Source organism: Serinus canaria, chromosome 20, assembly GCF_022539315.1.
Source record: "Serinus canaria isolate serCan28SL12 chromosome 20, serCan2020, whole genome shotgun sequence".
NCBI lineage: Eukaryota > Metazoa > Chordata > Aves > Passeriformes > Fringillidae > Serinus > Serinus canaria.
Window position 1 is genome coordinate 7,096,061 of NC_066333.1, and position 20,833 is coordinate 7,116,893.

Consider the following 20,833-nt stretch of genomic DNA (forward strand, 5'->3'; position numbering starts at 1 on the left):
GCTATGTAATAAAATTGCAGGTTTATGTAATAAAATACACAGTTATGCTTCAATGGATTTAGGGGAGGTTTAGAAATTTTCATTTGCAGTGTGAAAATGAGGTTTGTTTAATTCTTCTTACTGAGAGAAAGCTTTAGCTGGAATGGGAGGTTCTGGGTAGAGTCTGAGTCTGTAGTTCATGCCATTGACTTAATTTTTCAGTTTTGGAAAGTGAGCTAATCTCTGTCTCATCTGCTTCTTCTGGAGACTGCAGCTGATACCTGTGGGCAGTCCTGGCTGCTGTGAGGATTAGTCTGGAAAGCCCTGACAGGGTCAGTTCCTGACTATTTCTGTGATAGCATGAAAAGGCAATCTGGCCTCAGGAGAATGAAGTGATCCATGCAAACAGGCTTTGTATCACATCTCCGTCTCATTATCATGCTGAAGAAATGGAGAACATTAAGATGAGTCCAGAAATCAGTTCTATTAAAATAAACTCTCCCTAAAAGACTGTGGTAGTAAGTCCAATTTTCTTTGTTTTGCATCACTGGGCAGGTGAGTTACTGAATTTCTAACGACAGGAGGTAATAGAGATGTTCAGCAGGGTTCCCTGGGGCCTGTCAGCCATTGTCCTGACACGGTGTAAGCAGCACAGTGTGTGCTTTACTCTGCTCAGTGTTGCCCCAACCATGCAGTGGTTGCTCCTGGGGGGAACCTGGCACAGGCTCCTGGGTGCCTCTGGCTTTAAGGGAAATGGTGCAGGTGTGGTATGATGGAACTGGTTCCCTGTGTGCCATTCTGGTCTTAAGAACATGCTGCTTTTTGCTTATCTCTTTGTTTATTGATCAAAAAGAAATCTCATGTTCAGTCTGCATCTTTTCTCATAAAAACCTTATCCTGTGTTCAATCTGTTTTAAAAAAAATAATTAGAACAATGTTGTAATAGGAGAGCTTTCATGTGCATGCCAAATGGAGGAAGAGATTCCTTTAAAGGATTCTTTGGCATGGCTTTGCAGCAGTGGCATCAGTATTTCTTTAAAGCAGCTCTGAGGAGCTGGGCTGTGCTTGCCCTCTCTGCATTACTGCTGGGATGGTGTTGGGCTGGGCAACCCCAGGCTGTGCTGTAAACCACAAAACCCTCAGTGGGCTCTGAAACCTGGGCTCTAATTACAGCTGCCTAAAGGCCAGCCTTGCTAAAATCCTCCAGCACTGGGTGAGGTTCCAAACAGCTCTGCTGAAGGGTTTGTCCTGCCTGTCCCTCTGTCTCTTTGTGTGCAGTGGCTGAAGTGCCACCAGGCTGGGGGTCCTGGCACCCACTGTGGCTCCAGGTACTTCACCTGTCCCAGAACATCCAATGCTCAATCTCCACAGCACCAAATCTTTTGTATGTGTCTGATGATTGTAGGAAAATATCCCCTTGTCTTTATTTTATAGCAGTGTTGCTATTTACATAAGAGATAGTCTATAAAACCATGTTTGTTTTATTGTCTCTAAGGCAGTGTTCTGAATGTGACAAAATAATAAATACCCCAGTAAAAAAAAATCTCAATGTGACTTGCTGAGCTTTTATTTATTGCAGAAATTTATAATCCAAATTAAATTTGATAAAAGTAACTTCTCTGTAATGTATTTCTTCCTTTCTAAATGCTAGCATAAAGGTGTCAGTGCTGGTTAGCTACATTTTAAACACTGTCAGTGTTTAAAAATTATTTTACTCTAGGGAGCCTGTGAACAATTTAAATCCAAACTGCACGTATTTATGCTTTATGTACACTATGTAATTAGGGAAAAAGAAAGGGAAAATTTCTTAACCATCTTTATGGATGATCTGAGCCTGAAGATTGGGCCTGTGGTGTCTAACTGAGTGCACATTATCTACACTTGAATTTTGCCTGTGTTTGTACAGATCATTATATTAGGATATTAGATTTGGGAGAAAAAACTCATTGGAAGCAATTTCCCTTTTTCTGAGGCAGTGAAGCAACTCAAAGCAGAAATATTTTGCAGCTGAAGACAGAAACGGCTTAGAGTTTTCCTTTGTCTGTGAATTTGCAGTACTCATGTGAGTGCCCAACTGGTTTGGACAGCCACAAAGAGAACCAGCCTGGCTGTGTAGGAGGTGTTGTGGTTGTGTATTGTGAGCTGGTTGAACAGCAGTGGCCCTTTAATGTCTGTGATTGAAGGGAGTGCACAGAAATCTGCCTCTGGGTGGTTCTTGGCATAAATAGAGGGTAAGATTTTAAATAACACTTGTGTGTGGTGACTTTTGAAATGTGGGGATTGCTCTATGAGCATCTGCATTCCCAAAACCTTCCTGCTGCAGAGTTGAGAGTTGGGGTGTCCCCCTGTCCATGAGGGTGCAGCAGCTCTCAGCACAGTCAAGTCACAGCATTGGATGCTGGTTTAAAATTCTTGAACAGTCTTAGTGAGCTAAAAATGGAGAAAACACAAATTCTTCCTGAATTAGAGAGTCTGTAGTGAAGCAATCATAGCTGGCTCGACAGGCTGTATATCCTCCTGCTCTTTCTCAGGATGGTTATTTGCAGCTGAGTTTTGCTCACTTGGAGAGTGTAATGAACTATAAAAGGATGTTTGTCCAATTCATCTTCATTTAAAAGCCTTCTCTTGTCTTAGATGTCGGTTTTACTTAGGAATGCTTAATTTGATAACCTGAGAATTAGTTCAGCCAGTTTCCAAAGGAGAATTCCTATTGCTGGGGGTGTTTTGCTTGTTACTCTCTATCAATAACAAGGCCTCTTTTGGAGATCCTCAGCTACACCCTCCCTTTAAAAACAACAACAAAATCCATTTCTTAGTAAATATACTCTTACTCCTTTGTGACATGCACTAAAGGCAGCAGAGCCCTTGGAATGAATGTCTGCCTCAGAGCCAGGTTCCCTGGGCGTGGGGAAGTGAAAAGGCAGCAGCAGAAACATGGCCTGATAAGGAGTTATTGGTATTATCTGAGCATCCTCTGTCAGCCAGCAGAAAGTGTTTTTCTTCTGGTGGTCTTGAGGAGTGAGCACCCAGGGAAGGCATCAGTCTGTTTAAGCAGAATTTTATTATGCCAATTTGTTATTTCACCATCACCCTCCGACAGGAACCTGTGATTTGAGTGAGCCATGATGCTGAGAACAGAGTTAAATTTATCTCAATTAAAGTGAGCGTGCTCTGTTGCAAGAAAATCAGCAAAATAAACTTTCTCAGTCAATAGAAAGAATTTTGTTTTATGTTCAGCTTGATGACTGGATCCAGCTCACCATGGCTGTTGCATGTGGAGCTTTTCCAGCCCTCCCAGGACCCCCTTCACCTATCCATAAAATTGGTGCTTCTTGCTTGTTCTCAGTATTTTAAGATAAGATTTTTCTTGGCAAAATGAGTGATACTTCAGTGGGTTACTCTTCTGAAATGTAGATTATTAATGCACGTGGAAACAAGTCAGGTTATCAGATGATACACCACTGGAACAGCATGTCCCAGTGCCACCTGTAATACTGGCATGGACCAGTGGCTTCATCCAAGTTTCCCTGAAGCCACAGAGTTGTGTGTCTAGGAGGGGTAGAAGTATCTCAAAGAGCTGGCTGGCTTTTTTCTAGTATTTTCCTGCTTCTAATTAGAAACTACATTTTATTTTAAGTGTTCTTTACAAGACAGAGGGCTCTTAAATGTGTTCTGCTGGGTTCACCAGATCATCCTGCTTGGCCTTCAATGGGCTGCTGTCCCTGGCATCCAGAACTGCCCACTGTCCCTTTCCAGCAAGATGATGCTTGCCTCCTCTTCCTCACTGTTGAGCTTCCTCCCGTGCCAGGCAAATGTCCATTATAATGAGATGTAAAAAGAAAAAAAAAAAAAAAAAAGCAGGGGGTGGGGATAATAAAGGCAGAGGAGTGTAGTGTTACAGCTTGATTTGACAGGACCTCCTGCTGTTGCAGCTGCCAGTGCCAGCCATGGAATAGATTAATCTGTATTCCAACATGCCGAGCTGAAGTCAAGATCGATCTAATTAGGGTGTTTTAAACACTGCTTGCATGCTGAAGTCTCTGTGCCTGTCTGGAGAGGGAAAGGCTCCCAAGAGCTTGAGGTGATGCTGGGCCAAGCAGGACCCTGGTGCTGCTGCAGGAAGCACATGGAATGTGACCTCCTAGAGCCAGGGGTGTGTCTGGGATGGTGCCCTGCAGGATTGCGTTCGGGGGGAGTGGCAGGGCTTGCAGCAGCAGTGCTACTGGCTGGTGAGAGAGAAGCCTCCCATCTTCCCACATCTGTGAATTTAGGGAATTTTGGGGATGTTTGCATGAAAAAAGTTGCTCTTGATGCATAGTAGCTGCCAGCTGGCACCTGTTATTTCTGTGGAGGCACCTTTGTGGTGCTTCAGCACAGCTTGATTTGGTGTTTGCTTCTCAAAGGAATCACATTTAATCATTCTTTGAAATAGGGCTCTTCTGCAACCTCTGCCTCTGGCCTTGTCTGTGCCCTCAGTGATGCCTTTTGTGGAGGGGATGTGGACTTTGGCTGAGTGTTACATTCCTATGGAGAATCTCCCAGAATATTCTGTGGCAGGGAGGCTGCCTGTGGCTTCACCCTGGGGCAATGCACAGCTCATGGCCTCTGTCTGCACTGAGATCAAAGCCAGGCAGCTGCAGGTTCTGTGTTCTGGGGACTCAAAACAGCATCAGCTACTCACCATTTCCCAAAGGAAATCCAACTCTGAGCAAATATTGTGATTACAGCTTTTAAAATGTTGCCCATGTGAGACAGAGATTGGGTCAGTCCGTGGTAAAATGGTGAGACCCCATCTGTGGGAACCTGCACCCCAGGGTTAGTGTTTCTCCCTTCCCATGGCTGTGCAAACACTTTAATCCGCTGAATCATGGACTCAGCCTCTCATTCCATCAAGCTTTGCCCTCATTTTGGCCAGTGCCCTTGCCTGTGGATGTTGGTATTTATTGGGCCAGGACTTGCATTATCAGGCATAACCTTGATTTTGGGGTGCAGCATAAAGCACACTAGTGTGTTATTTTTCAGGAAGCTGATAAAAAACCAGTTTAGATAGTTCAGAAATATTTCTGTAAAGTATTTCTTTGAACATTTTGACCAGGCAACTGAATATTTCCTGGATTTTCTGCAGTGATATGTTGAAAGAATAACCTTGTTCTCAAAACCTCTGTGTCAGCTCCTTTAGACTTGTCAGTAGTTTTAAAGATTTTATTGATAAAATGGATAAATATCTGCATGCAACCACCAAAGCAAAAATGATGGCTAAAATACATTTCCTAGTAAAGGAATATTGGAAAAAAGCAATGAAGATAGATCATTGGTGAGAATACTGCTACTAAAATGCTGCATCAACACTTCCAAAAAAAGAAGGTTGGGGGGAAAAAATAGTGTGACATACAGAATGCTGACTTCTTCCTAAACCAGTAGAACATATGTTGGCATATGGGGAAAAAAAATCTTCATTTCGTTGAATTTCTTTCTCCTTAAGAAAATGGGAACTTGCAAGAACTTGAAGGTTTTTACGGTGCTTTTAATGTCAACAGTTAATTTGGTGTAGCTTTTTGTGGAGTAGCAGTTTGTGTGCAGTGGGAGCGTGCTCTGACGCCCCCGGAGCCATCGTTCACCCCCGTGGGGCTGTCGGAATGACGGAGCAGCCACACGGTGTGGCCACCAGATAAACCTGTTATCTGCCTGCTCCTCCTGCCAGCCACGCTCCCAATCTCCTTGGAACATGAAAAATTGACACCACCTCAGGCAGAAATCTGTTTCGAAAAGGAAGCTCCATTTATAAGGAGCTAATGAAATGGGGGGTGTTCATGTGCCTGTGCAGCCTCTCCTCGTGCTGCCCTTGTGCAGGATGCAGATAATCCGTGCAGCAGGGAGCACAGGCATCCTGGCCAGGCACCCTGCGTGCCTTCACCTTCCAGGGCCCAGGCAGCTGGGAGCAGGAGCTCCCAGCAAATACAGTGGTGGCACTGGTTCTTTGTGCTGGACTGATAATCAGGGCTGCTGGTGGCTCTGGGCCAGTACTGAGGAAATGCATGGTGTGACAGCAATGAGATGGTGATCCCTCTCCTCTGCACGCTGTGTTTCCCCCTCTGAAAATATCAGATCTTGAGGCCTCATTGCTCCCTACCACCATGGCTGAGGAACTGTTTATGGCCATTAATTTTCATCAGTCTTAATCAGCAAGATTACAGTGAGGACCTCTTGGTAAAGGAGGGTGGCTAAACCAGCAGGTCTGTGTTTGATGCAGTCATGCAGGTGGGAAGTTGTACTGACTGGTTTGGAAAGGGAAAGGGATTCAAGCCCTTCTCCTTTGCTTTGCACTGCTGTGCTTGGGCTTGAGGGGAGTGGCTCGGTCACCTCTCAGAGTGGTGGGACATTGACACAGGTGTCTCCTGTGTGCTTGCAGCCTTGAATTTTACTTGTCTCCTTGGATTGTGCTGAAAAATATGACCCCCAAGTGCAATTGAGAAGACTGTAACCATGTTTATTTTGTCATTTCTGGTTTGTTGAGGCCCATTATATATTCATTGATGGGACTTTCTTTAAATGAAAGTGGTTGGTTTGAGAATTTTTCCACTAGCTCATACCTCTTCAGTCTCTTCAGGAGTGCACTTATTCCCTTTCTCCAGCTCTCTTGTTTCAGTAACTGTCCCTGCTTTGGTGACCTGAGGGTCATTTGGGTGCTGGCTTTGAGTAGGGCTCCTTTAGGCACAAAAGAGGAGAAAACCAGAGTGAAACTTGTGCTTTATATAAGGTGCTTTAGGTCCCTGAGACAGAGGAGGACACCTCACTGGCAGGGCTGGAATGAGGAGCTATCTGTGCTTCCTGCAAATATGGCTTGTGGCTCTCACTGCTGCTGTGTCTCCTCTCACCATGATGGGAAGGAACCAGGGTTCTGCTTATCAACAGCTATGTGCTGGAGTGTTAATAGTGAATTTAATGGCATGTTACAGAGGGAAATAAGCTCCTCTTCCTGATCTCAGCATGCAATTTTCATTCTGTATTTCTAGAACATGTCTGTTCCATCCTGGCTTCCCTTCTGCGAAACCTGAGAGGGCAGCAGAGGACACGGTTACTGAATAAATTCACAGAGAATGACAGTGAGAAGGTGAGTGCTGAATGTGTCTCAGTCTCTGGGCTGCCAGGTTGGGAGGGTTCTTGCCCAGGGTGCCTGGTGCGCTCGCTGAGTTACAAAAAGCCATCCTCCTACCTGCCTGCAGAGACTTCTGCTGTCACAGACCTTTGTTCTCTCATTCACATTGTACCTACAAACTGCAAAACTGGGCATTTACTGCATGGCCTCCCCATCCCCTGTGCTCTTGTTTTCTGGTGCCCTTGCATGTGGTAGTAGCAATTCTGTCCTGGGTTGTGTCTCTGCTGAAACCTGGCCCTGGAAGACAATCTGCAGTATTACATTGTGCTGGCTATGAGATCAGGACAGTGTGGAAAGGTGCCAGTGTGTCTGGTGAAGCTCTTTTGCAGAGAGTTTAGCAGTTGCTATGGTACACATTTAACGTTCTCCACTCTTCTCCTAGAATGTTTCATTTTAGTGGTGTTTGCTCTGGGAAATTCTTCCCAAAATATTTACATGGTGGTGGATAGATCAAAGCTTCGCAGAAAAGAAATAGCTTTTGCAAACCAGGGATCCCAAGGGATTTGTAAATTCTGCCACTGGGAAAATACTGGTTCCTTAGTATTCCTCATTAGTGTGTTTTAAAGGTGTTTTTTATTACCTGTTCTACCAATTGTAGATAATTACTAGACAGGATTTCAGCTGCCCTAACACAATTCAGAGGAGAGTGGGAGAGCTGGAACATCCAGCACAGATAGACAAGTCCACTGGGGAAACCTGGAGCCTGGAGGACCACAGCACAGAGAGTGAGCTGGGGAAACGTGTCTGTTTGCTGCCATTTATCTGGCACTGATGGGACTGTGTTCCCATATAGGGTGACATCCAAAAGCCTGCAGCCCCAGCGTGCTCATCCAACCAGCACTTGTACCCTTCTTCTGTAACACGTTCCTTCCCAGGAGGGACAGAGCTGCCTGTTGCTTTGTGAAGGCTGAAGCTGAGAGGAAAAGAAAATTGCAGGAAGGATTAAAGATGATTGCATTGTTCTTTTTTCTTGCTTATGTCTCTCTCTTCTGCCCTTGCAGGTTGATCGGCTGATGGAACTGTATTTTAAGTATCTGGATGCAATGCAGGCAGCTGATAAGAAGATTGATGGGGAGAAACATGTATGTATTGCTTAAGTTTTGCCAGGTCATGTCTGTAACACCTCTGCACAGCCATGTCATCTGTACAGGATGTCTGGCTCAGCCAGTCACTGTTCTCAGGTGTGCCCTCATACGTGTGCTGTTTCCCTTAATTCCTATTGCCTCACTTTCCAAGTTCCAGGTAGCCTCAGATAAAGTGGGCCAAGAATTTCTCTACAAGTGCTTCTGGCTGTCTCTTTGAGTGAATTTTACTAGAAGTACCTAAGTCTGTCTGTGCTTCAATTTGCCTTCACTTTTACCTGGCCGCAGTCCTGCTTGGTTTGGCAGATGGAGAGCAGGTGAAATGCAGAGAGACAATTACATGATAATGTGTAAGGCCTCCTACCCTGGTCTGCAGAGTTGTGATCAGCAATGAGAAAGTGTCTGTGTTGATGAGTTGGAGCAGCCAAGGGCTGTGTGCTCTCTGCACACCAGCAGTGAACGTTTGAGTGACATGAGCCTTGGTACCACACAGCACTTTCTTGGAACTGAAGCTGGAACAGACCTTTTGAAAGGGAACGAGCGGCTGGAGTCAGGAAGCAGCTTGCAGAGCTGTTAGCCAGCTTGGCCAGCTTCCCACAAGATTATCTGTATCAGTGCTGGGGAGGGTGTGAGATTGATTAGCACCGACGGAGAGCAATGGCTGCAGCTGCCGTCGCGCACGCCGCGCTCTGCGTGCCACGGGCAGCAGCCCCCCGCCAGGCCCCGACAAACAGCTGCCTGCCCGCTGCCAAGGCTGCTTCTCCGGGCACTGCCAAACATTCCGAGGGCATCGGAGCACTGCCGCTGCTCAAAGAGGCGCGGGAGTGAGTGATGAATGGAGCTGCTTTTGCTGCCAGCTCTCAGGCTCCATATGGGCAGCGGCAGCGTCACCACTGAGCGGTGGCCTGGAGGAAAACAGCATTTACTCTTTCCTCCTTCCCTTCTGTGCTCTGTCCTTCCTCCTCAGGACAGGGCAAGAAATTATTTATTCTTTATGTTTTGTTGTTTTTCTGGGGGCTTTAGAACTCAAAAACCAGATTGGATTTTTTCAGTTGAAGCTTTGCAGTGTGTTGGAGCTGCTTGTACAGAGCCCTAAAATACCACATGCAGAGCAAGGGTCTGTGCCCTTTATCCAGGAACACCCTGGAGCAGTCTGCAAACGTTAACATCTGCCAGCACAAAGCAGGAGTGGAAGGAATTTGAGTGTGAAGAAGTTTTGTGGAAGCTTTTCAAATAATATCAACCCGTTTGTGTTTACTAAATGCATAAGAGAAGTAAAACTGTCAGATTCTCCTCCTGTATCCAAAATAAATGGACCTCAATTCTTTACCTTCTATTAGAACTAATAACAGGATTTGGCAGAAGCATCTTGTGGGTACAACATATTGACCACAATAAAATATGATATTCAAGTTCATTCCTAGCTTGGAACACTTTTGGAGAATTATTGTTTGTTTTATTTTGTAGCATCATCAGATGGTCAGTGGGACATGGTCTCCTGAGATCTGAAGTGGCTCAAGTGTTTTCCCCTCACAGAAATAGGCAAAAGCCATCATTCTGTCTGTCGCATCATGGCACTGTCTGACTGTGACAGGATTTATGGGACACTTTAGTGTTCCTTGTTGTGGCACATGAATCACTGAGGTGGATTGTACCCCAAAAATCTGGTATACAGATCCTCACCTTTCTCCCTGCCTCATGGAAAAATGATTCTTGGTGAGATTTTACAGGTTCAGTCTACACTGGCAAGAGTGAGATCTGAGTCTGATGGACAGAGTATCCTGGTGTAAGTCTTGCATTACAAGGAGTGAAAAGCTGCTTACACAAGGAACGACTGAGTGCTTTATCTTTAGTAGTGCAGCTGGCATAAGAAGTTCCTGCTCTTGTAGTTCTCCTCCTTTTTATTTCTTTTAGCTTGGCTTATTTTAGTGATTTGGTTTATAGCTCGGCTTTTCAGCCTATGGCAGTGATAGTAGGGGAATAGTTGAGGGAGGGAGGGGAGGAATTTCTGAAGCCAGCTGTTTTGAGGAGGAACAGTTGTAATAATCTGCACCCTGATTTGGATTGTGAAACAGGATGAGGTCATTGAGCCCCTTTTTAGTGTTACCCCCTTGTTTGCTTCAGTGGAATCTGTTCAGAAAGGTTCAGAGGTGATAACTTGGTGATTACCCTAATTGCCATGAGAAACCCAGGAGCAAAGTCCATGAGAGCATTGTCTCCAACACCTGATGCCTATCTTAGCACTTTTCTCAGAGTTTTTAGTTAATGAAAATATCTTGTTCTCCTCTCAATTTCTTTAATTATTTCTGTAGGAAACGGTGCAACATCCTGTGGCCTTTACCTCTCTCTAAAATGAGGTATAATTATGGGTGGCAGCAATAGCCTTGATGATCTCTAAAGATGGTAGAAAATGACAAGGGATAGTTTAATATTTTTATAGTTCCATGGAAAATTATGCTCATCAGGTTTATTCAATAAAATATTCTCACCAGACACTTTGTGCTATAATGACTTACAAATTACATTCTAATTGTGGTGCAGCTCAGCCACTCCATCCTTGAAAGGAAGAGGTGGAACTCCTAGGATGAGTGTGGTATCCACAGGTGGGGATAACAGGTGGGGATTTGTGTCAGCCCATCCTTTCAGTTTGGTGTAGAGAGACCGAATTGCTTGGAGCTGTGCTGAGGGCAGGACATGATGGCTGTGAGTGTGGCTCTAAGCCTGTGGTCTGAAGGTCCTTCCTGAGCATGTCTTGCATCCCTCAGCTCTCCCCAGTAATACAGACTGAAAGTAGTAAAGGGAGAGACTCCATCCTTAGAGTGGGAAACATGTTGTGGTGGTTGTTCTGGTGCATGGCTATTTGGAACATGCTCATTTCTGTCCACCTGGATTGGCCTTGCTGTTCCACATGGTGAGGGTGTAAAACCAGGATCCTGGAGGTGTTCTTTGTTCTTGATCAGTATCCTTTTGCTCTGCCCAGCTGTGCAGTGCGTGCTGGAAGGTGAGTGATAGATGAGGAGGGAGGAGGATGCAGAAATCTCCAGTGCCTGTGTGGATTTTTGGTACAGCGCTGGCACATCCATTGCATCTTTAGGCTTGGAGTCTCTACTTGACACCTCGAGGCCTGTCAGTCCTGCCTCATTAGTGTGAGAGAAGCTCATTTTAGCTTCACAGAAGCCCATCTTATTGCTGTCTTCTCCCATCAGCAAGGGGCATCTCAGCACATATTGCTGGCAGATTAGATATGGCACCTGAGCGCTCATTTGGAGGTTAGCGACTGACAGCTTTGAAAGAGTCCAAGTGGGAAAGGGGCTGCTTGGTACTGTACTGGAGGCACACTAGCACTGAAAGGGTGGCTGTGGATTTAAAAAAAAGGACTGTGAAAAGGCACCTTAAAACTGTACTTGTCTTCTAATTCATATCTGCTTAATTTACTGGCACAAAATAATCTTCTCTGCTGAGAGGGGCTGTTGGAGCCGCCCCCGCTGTGTAATCAAGACCGCGGCTGCCTGGATCCAGCTCCTGTGATCGCCGTGCTCGGATCAGAATACAGAGCAGACATGGCCTTTGTTTCTTGCTCTGGAGATTCAGAGTCCTGGCCTGTGGATGTTTTTCTGCTCAGGAATTTAGAACTGTTGAGCAGAGCACCCAATGAGCCTGTGTGCAGTGCAGAGTGTGAGCAGTGGTAGAGGAATGAGTGTGTTGTCTTTCTTGAGTGTTTTTTTAGATAATTCAGTCAGTGTTCAGCTCTCTCACTAGCCAGACTCATCATTGTTCAGCTTTAGAGACCAGATTTGAGCCATTTGGCATAGATTTAGGGTGAGGGAAGTCACTCTCTGCACAAAATTATATTTTTCTATTTACTGGCAAGAGCTCACATGCAGACTGTGCCCAGTCATGCCTGTGCCTATGATTTTGAGAACCTGGAGTAAATGACAGTTATGCATGTGTTGGAGTCTTCAGGATCTGATGCTAAAGTGTCACATCTGAGTGTAGCCAAAGCAGTTGATGTCATAACACAATTAAGAAGGCACTGGCTTCTAAAGTTGTTCTTTTACTGGCAGTCTGGATTTCTAGGAGGAAAGGAGTAGTATTTCACTTCCTAAGCTTTCCTCTCTCTTTCAAGAGGAAGTGAGAATCAGCTGTCTAAGTTTCTCTATCAGCTTTCTATCTGGGGAGCATCCATTGCGCCCCTCCAGGAAGAGTTGCACAGGTCTCATTTTCCTTCTTAGGCCTAAAACCCTCAACTCACCACTAGGTACGAGGGCTTGGCTTGACAGAACAGCAACATTTGGCAGCCTTGGTCAGCTTTGGTGCTGGTGACTGGGTGCCTGGAGCACATGCACCTGAGGAGGTGCATTCTGCAGAGTGTTGCAGGCGTGCAGCGCTCGCAGGTGATGGCTCTAATGAGGAAATCTTGCTCCACCGGCGCGCGCCCACCTGCCAACGGCTGTGGAATAAATCACAGAGCAGCTGACGAGCTGCTTCCTTTGTTTAAGAGCAAATGCTGAGGACAGACCCCAAGATGCAGAAGGTGACACGTGACACAGTTGTTTGGACCTGTCAGCCCCCAAGAGGATGGAGCACAGGCACGGCTGAGGCCAGCTCAGAGGAGGCTGCTCTGAGCTCGCTGCCGGGTGGCTCTTGGAGTGTTTTGAAGAAGATGGGCTCTCTGGGTGAATGGAATGGAATGGAATGGAATGGAATGGAATGGAATGGAATGGAATGGAATGGCATGGCCTCTTTCATTCTTCCTCTGGCCTTCCTCTGGGCAGGTCTCTCTGGTGAAACTCATGTATACAGAAGAAGGATTGATGGTGGGTCATCATTCCCATGGGAGTCTTTGGCTAAAAAAACCCTGTCCTGGGTCTGCCCCAGCAGCCCCCCTTAGAAACAGCTGGAAGAGCTTGCCTAGGCATGGAAAAGCTGTCCTTGTGTAGGATTTTCAGATGTGTTTTCTCATGTATCAGTCAATCATGAAGCTAGAAGCTAGATAGCTCTTAGAGTGTGCTGGAGTCATGTTCTGCACTGCTGAACAGCACCCTCAGATGGCCAGTAAAAGAGCAGGTTTTGTTCCATTCTGACAAAGAACTTGTAAATCACGGATATGTGGGTCTGTTCCACAGTCACACACTCTCACCCCTCAATGTAGAAATGTGATTTGTATGTTTAAATTAAATTTTTGACTTGCAGATGGACACACTTCACGACCAGCAAAGGCAAAACTTCTTCAAAATGGAATGAAATGTTTTGTGAATTGAAATGAATTATTAAAAATACTTTGGCAAGAAATATATGGCTGATAATGTTTGGGGGAACAAAACAATTCTTGAGAAATTCCACAAATTCCACCAACATTTTGCCACTCCTGATGGGAAGTGCTCTGAGAGAATCCTCACACCTTTCCTTTGTGTGGCTTTACAGGACATGGTGCGTCGAGGAGAGATCATAGATGATGACATGGAAGATGAATTCTATCTCCGTCGTCTGGATGCTGGGCTCTTTGTGCTGCAGCTCATCTGTTACATCATGGCAGAGATCTGTAATGCCAACGTTCCCCAGGTAAAGCTGCCTACAAGGTTGGCAGATCATCTGTGTTTCCATTCATGGTGCAGACAAGGCTCTAAATCTTTGCAAATGCTGCGTTGAGTAATTGTTTCTTTAATTCTCTTTTCGGGAGGAAGCCTCCTGTTTGTTGCACTTGTGTCATACAGCTCCATCATGTTGCAGCAGATAGGGCATTAGTGGGGACAGAAGTTGATTACTGTCACTTAATTCGTATAATCTGTGTGAGCGAGGTCAGGGTTTGAAATGGAAAGGCCATGTTGATGCCATTGCTGAGGGAGCAGGGGGAAGGGACCTGCTCTCAGGAGGTCTCACAGCTACAGCTTTTCTTCATCTGTGCAAAATGCTGCATCTCTGCTTCCTCTGTGAATACATTGGGGTTTATGAATGTATTCTGTGGCTTCTTGTTTCTGTGCTGCGTGCCTTCCTGAGTGCTCCTGAGCAGATGCTGAGGGCTGCCAAGACTGAGTTGGTTTTTGTGGTGCTCAGGTATCTGCTTATCCCTCAAAGTGGGAAGAAGCAGGGCTATGCATGGACTTGTGTCGAAGATCTCTTTCTTCTCTGTCCTACTCTCCATCAGATTCGTCAGAGAGTCCACCAGATCCTGAACATGAGAGGCAGCTCCATTAAAATTGTTCGACACATCCTGAAGGGTGAGTAGAGATATTTTTGTGCAAGTGTCTCGTCGCTACCAGGGACAGCTTGGTCATGGCTTTGCAGGATGAGCCTTCACATGTAATTCTTCCTGGCTTCCTGACCATCTCCAGGCAGCAGCTGAGCAGTGTTCTGAGATCCTGGCAGGGCTGGAATCACCCTGATTAGTGGTGTGCTTTGCTTTGCCTCCGAGTGAGGACACTTGCTGTAGCTGCTGTCAGAGAGCAGCACATCACTGCATGCTTCCATCAGCTCCAGCCTGGCTGGAATTCACTGCTGACATTAACGTGAGAGTAAATATTTAAGGGAAGTGCACATGCCTGCTAGAGGGAAGAATAGTGGAGTCTCATCTTTCATTAACGTGGCCTTGCACTTTACCATCTGCACCATATTAGTACCCGTGGTGTATTTGTCTTGTTCTTAGTGTCAAATTAATAGGGATTATAGCATTAAATTATCCTCCATAGCTTTAAAATGTAGCTGTTGTGATTTGCAATCCCAGTTTTAAAGTACTGCTTGTTATTTTTAATGCTCATGGTGAATTAGAGCAATGCCTATTTGAGCTGTGGCCTTCCTCTGCAGCCTGCTGTCCTTCAGCAGCAGCAGCTAGTGGAACTGGGGGAGAAAAGGGCAGGACTCAGCCTCTTCCCATGGCCCCCTCAAAGCTGAGAGGCTTAGTGGGAGCAGCAGGGAACCAGAGCTGCCTGGAGAAGATGCTTCCTTATGGAATGTATTGCTCCAAAGGGGCTGTGTTGTTTTCAGTGTGAGGAGAGGAGTCTGTTTTTCTTCTGGAGGGAAGATGGCATTTCTGGGATAGTGGGCTGTGGGATGTATTTCAGTGTTTCTGCTTTCTTGGGGAGCAATAATGTTCTCCTGGGCTTTTCTTGCCCCCACTTCAACAATGGCAGGTTCACACAGCTTATTTCCTGCAAAACCTGTCGGTTTTCTCCCTTCTCATATGCAGGAAAAAAGGAATCAGAGGGCTGGCTGGTATGACAAAATCAAGAGTGATTTTCTGACAGTGTGAAATTACCTGCAGCTATAGACAATCTCTTTGGCTCTTGTCTTTAGCAACAACGTGCAAGTTAATGCCTGCTGGTGAGCGGGGGGAGGGCTGCATACGATGTCTTTTCTGATTTTAATTCTGATACTTGAAAATTCCTGCCTCTAAACTGCTTCTTTCCAATGTGGACTATGGCCACATCCCTGTTCAGATTCCCACACTTGCCCTGGGCCGTGTGTCCCTGGGGGAGTTGTCTGCACACCTCACGGTCACGGCTCTGGGGTGTTGACTTACATACCAAGCTGAATTGGAGGGCAGCTGCATTAAAATTTCATCTGATTCTTTCTTTCCCAGACAGTGACTTGCATTGTGAAACTTTCTCCGTGGTTGTATCGGGTGTTGCAAGCTCAGGGTCGTGCTGGGTTGGGTGCTCTCAGCAGCAGCAAGTTCCCTGCCTGAATGGGCACGTTGTTTTGTTAATAATGCAGGGATGGGTACAGAGCTTGGGCTCTGACTGCAGCTCTCCCCCACTCTTAAACTTGCTAGTTTTAGAGACTTTTAGACACAATAATCAAAACCTCAGTGATAAATTTCTTAGTGGATGCTTGTGAAGTCCTGCAGTTGGACCTGGGAGGCAGGAGCAGCACTGGGCTCAGGTGCAGTCTGGGCTCTGAAATTTGAGCATTTCAGTAGTTACACACCTGTGTCCACATGTACATTCAGCACAGATTCACCAGCCTGTAACAGCAGCAGCACCAGGGACATGCACCTGCATCTCTGAAGGAGTCACTTCCCTGGACACAGCTTCCCTGAGAAGCCAAGGGGTTGGAACAGGGATTTGGGTGTGGACCCTGCAGTGTGCTGCTGGGGTGCAGGGGCCAGCAAGGGGCTTCCAAAACTTCACTGGAGTCAACTGCACTCTATTGCAAGTGACTGAGAGATCAGGAGCTTGAGCCTTGGCTGGAATATTTCTAGGCTACTTCCCAACTTGCTCAGGACAGATGAGGACTGGTTTATTTTTACTTTTTGTACAGTGTTTTGCTCTTGTTCAGTTTTTATTTTCTATTTTTGCATGCTAATTAGGTGCTCAGTTTTTAGTTTGATTTTTATGGCCTACATATTCTCCATGTTTCTCTGGCAACCTGACAGCTGATGGATCCCTTGGGGTGGCTCAGAATTACTTACGATGCAAGCAAGGAAGCGAGACTGTTTTCTTATGGTAGAGCTTTCAAGGGGGAGGAGTGGGCAGGGAATAAAGGGAGGCTCATTAATGCATTTCCGCAGGCTGACCAGTCCTCCCACACTTCCTTTTTCTGGAAGATCAAGCACTTCTTGCAACAGGACAGTTAGTTTATGCTTTGGAAGAAAACAACTGAGTGGTGTGTACCTTGGCTAGGGAGGTGTTTTGAGGATGGAGGCTGGATTTGGGATGGCAGCAGCGTCTGTATCTTGGGGAGGTGCCTGATCTCCATCTGTCATTGGGATTGGAGTGAGGCACAGGCTTCTCTGAAGTGATACTTGGCTCTGGAATGGCAAATCTCCCTGTTCCTCACTGATCCAGAGGGACTAGCCATTGGTCCTGGCTACCTCAGGAGCTCTGTCAGAGCTGCTCCTGCTGAGCCCCACCCCCCCCCCCCCAGCCCCACACCTGGTGTCAGGTGAGCAGGCACACTGGGAGCTGGGCATGTGGAATGTCTACTGCACATTCCAGCCCAAACCTGTTAGCACAGGTAAACACAAAGGAAGGGTCAGTGTGCTCTGAGGATGGAGTTCAGTCTGGCTTGTGGTGCCTCCATCTGTGCAGGCTCCAGAGCTTCCAATATCCATTACAAGCCTCAGTATTTCCCAATTGATTTTTACTGTTCTGTGACCATTGTATTTTGTCTAATGAAGCAGAAACCAATCTTGGGCCCTTTCCCTTTGTGTAGCTACAGCAGTGTGTAAGCTCTAGTTAACTGTTGGCAGGAGCAGCTTACGCTTGATTTTTTTTTAGCAGTCTCAGTGAACTGGTGGAATTTTAAATAAAAAAGTAAATACATAAAATCTCGGTTGGAGATTTACTTTTTTAAGCCTGGTTCTGGGGGTTTTATCTGGTGTCTTCAAGCTGCTAATGCTTCAAATGAGCATTAGCAGCTGTCATAACCCAGTAAACATTCTGCCTTAGAGTAACAGGGGTTTTAGTCTTACAAAGCCTAGAAATTTAGAAGGAGAAATGCTGAGCTTTTGGACAAGATAAGAAGAATTTGTGTCTTGTTTTTGTTTGGGTGATCTCCTGGTACAAAGGAAGGGCAGTGTCATTAGCGGCACTCAGTGGATTCCTGCTTGAGCCCTGGTCCAAGCAGTCTGGCCATCCTTACAGCTGGGGGCAGAGCTACTGGCTGTGCCAGGCTTGGAGACTATGGCTGTCCCTCACCTGGGCTTGGAGAGGCCACTGCAGGTGGGAAGTGTTGCCCTTGGGCTGCAATAAACTCCAGCACTCACATCCACTGCCGTGTTCCAGAGGCACTTTCCCTGATGGAGCATGGAAGGGATTGCTGGGGACAGAGCTGGCTCCTCCACCAGTACTCAGGCTCTGGTACTGCCTGAGGGGACAGGGGACCCTGAGCTAAGAAGGGGACCCCATCCCTGTGCACTGGGATCATCTCCTGCCTGAGGTTTGGATCTCCAGTGCAGCCCAAAGCCTGCACAGTGCAGCAGGGCTGAGCTGCCTCGCAGCAATCAGTCCATGCACAGGGACTTGCAAGGAATCCCTCCTTGTAGGTGCTTTCAGCTGCTTTTAAGAGCTGTAGAGAGCAGCTCCTCCACTGAGAGAAGGTGCCCTGAGCTGGTCCCTTTGCTGGGACAGTGGGCAGCTCAGGTTCACCTGCAGCAAACCTCAGTGTTACCACCTGCTCATGTTACAGGTATTGGAGTGGTTTATAAATATTAAAAATATTTTTTCCAGAGGCTTGGTAAAGAACTCTACTGCTTTTACATGAAGAGAAAGAGAGAGAGAGTGTACACACAGGAGGGAAGACTCCCACATCAGCTAACTTCTGCCTGTCCTCACTGCTTTCAGTGCTTCTGTAACAAAGGCTTTGATGGAGCTCAGAGCATGTAGCTGTGCTAAATGTATAAATATTAAAGCAAACTTTCTGCAGCAACTTACCATTCAGTGCTGAATACAAGCTGTTCTGTTTGTTTGGAAGAAGGAAAAGAATGCAAGCAGGTGGAGGCAGGGAAGTGCTGTCTTAACCATCAGCCTGCTCCTGATTCCTCAGATTTGTTCAGCTCCTTGCTTCTGCAGCTCAGAACCTGATTTTCATATTTTCTTTTTAAACTGTCTTTGAAAATACAGGTTCTGGTTGCAGGAAGGAGAGAGCTGGTAGGGGATGAGAGCTGCCAGCTCCAATTGAATATTGGGAAGGAGAACTACAGAGGGAATGTTCAGTTCTGTGGGGTTTGGCCATGTGCATGGATGGGCAAGACCGTGGTCAGGGTCTGGTGTCCTCTGCCTGATGACAAGTAGTTTGGTTTGTAGTTGAATCTGAACTGGTGGCTTTTCTTCTGCGTGGTTGAAAGCACTGTGTAGATAGAGGAATTGGGGTCTTCTGGGCAAAAATCCTCGTTCAGGATGCGTGGACAGCAGGAAGGTTAAACCCAGGACTGGGAATGATAAACAGTTGTCACAGACCCTGCCTGACCTTCCCTGATGACACTCAGTGTCCAAAGGGACCTAGGAGGCTGGTGATTTGCAGTGATTTATGGTACTGTTTGCATTTCTTGGGCATAATGCCATGATTCCCATGTCAGGAAATGGGTGCTCCTGGGTGCTGCTGTCTGCTTGGGCCAGAGCAGGGAGTTCTCTGCAGTCTGTCTGCCTCAAAAGCTTTAATGAGTGTCAGCAGGTGTTTGTTATGCAAAGCTTTAACCCTGGGGATGGGCAGGAAAACCATCAGTGCTCCTTGCATTAATTCCCATTTGGCTGTTTGCAGTAGTGTGGGTGTAGATTCCTCTGTGGTGTCCGCAGGAGTTGTGGCCCTTTGTTTGTTTCTGTTGCACTCAAAGCCTGTGTCCCTCTGCTCTCTCTCTCCCTGCAGAGTACGCGGAGAACATCGGGGACGGGAAGAACCAGGAGTTCCGGGAGAGCGAGCAGAAGCGGATCCTGGATCTGCTGGAGAATTTCTGAGGCACTGGGAGACACCTCTGTGTCTGCCCACAAGGACGTGGCGCCAGTCCTCCCTCCTCCTGCCCCTCCTCCAGCCTCTATTGCACGATCAAAGTGATGTTTCTATGAAACTGCTTCTAAATGGGATTTGGGAGATATTAAAGATAGTTTGCTTTTTTTTTAGTTGCTGGTTTGTTATTTGAGGAATGTTCTGTGAGTGGGGCTGCAGCTGCATACCCAGCACAAAGCCAGCATGAGGTTCTCATCTTTTTTATCATTTTCCCCCTAAATCAAGCTGCCAAGGCTCAGTGTGAAACAATACAAATGTATGTGTGGCAGGGAGGGCAGAGAGGAAGCCTGCCTGGCTTGAGAGACTGTTGGCAGGTTATTCCAGCCTGATCCATTAATGAAAATGTACAACCCTTGCTCTGATGGGAACCAGGGAGGCTGAGGTGGCGCTGTGTGTTCAGTTCATCCCTTCTTCAGTGGCAGACAAGATCCAGGAATTGGCCACATCAGCCATTCCTGTTACATCTTCCTGAAGGTGAGTGGGAATTGAAAGTAGATTCTGGCACAGGCTGGTCACTGTTCCCTCCTGAAGAGGGAAAAGAGTGAATGAGTCCGTTGGGGTTTTATCCAGAGCTAAGAGTGAGAGAAGGTAAGCAGTGACATGCCCAAATTCCATTGCCTTCCTTTCACAGTCAGCTTTGGGTTTCGGCTATGCTTGTTCAGTAGAAAACCAGTGTTGTGGTTCCTGGACAGGGAGCTTGGCTCTGGGTGCAGCAGCAAGTCCCTGAGAGCAGAGGGATGGCCTTGCCTGCCCCAGGGGAAGGGACCACAGCTCATTCTCATCAACCACAGTGTGGTTTTGGGTGTCATTGTGCCAGACTCCAATGCTTCCCTGAGCCGGGACTCCCAGCTGGGATAGGAAGTAGCAGAGGATATTTTCCTGCATCCTCTTTTCTGCTGCTGAAGTTAATGACTGTCATCACAAGCCATCGTGGCTCCTGCAAGCTGGGCTGTGCCTAATTTAGAGAGATTTGCATGCTGGCAGCATTCATTTTTTATCTCCAAGAAAAATGCATTGTCAGGCAAGCTTAAAGGCTTCCTTCAATCCTGACTGCACAGGCACTGCTGGCCTGGCGCTATTGAACACTGGTGTTCAGGGCATCAGCATGGAAGTCGTGGCTTCAGCAGCCACAAAAAGCTGCAAAAATATGGGGTTTTTTGTGCAGAACTTGTCAAAT

General features: G+C 46.6%; 1 protein-coding gene across 1 annotated transcript in view; it reads left to right on the forward strand.

Annotated features, from left to right (window-relative positions):
* Positions 1-19,769, forward strand: part of CTNNBL1 (catenin beta like 1) — a 47,078-nt gene extending 27,309 nt beyond the window's left edge. The window contains exons 12-16 of the mRNA XM_030232553.2: positions 6,993-7,090; positions 8,137-8,217; positions 13,642-13,779; positions 14,363-14,435; positions 19,519-19,769. Coding sequence (XP_030088413.1) covers positions 6,993-7,090; positions 8,137-8,217; positions 13,642-13,779; positions 14,363-14,435; positions 19,519-19,607 — 479 coding nt within the window. The 3' untranslated portion in view covers positions 19,608-19,769. The remainder of the gene's footprint in view (positions 1-6,992; positions 7,091-8,136; positions 8,218-13,641; positions 13,780-14,362; positions 14,436-19,518) is intronic.
* Positions 19,770-20,833: the final 1,064 nt, after the last annotated feature.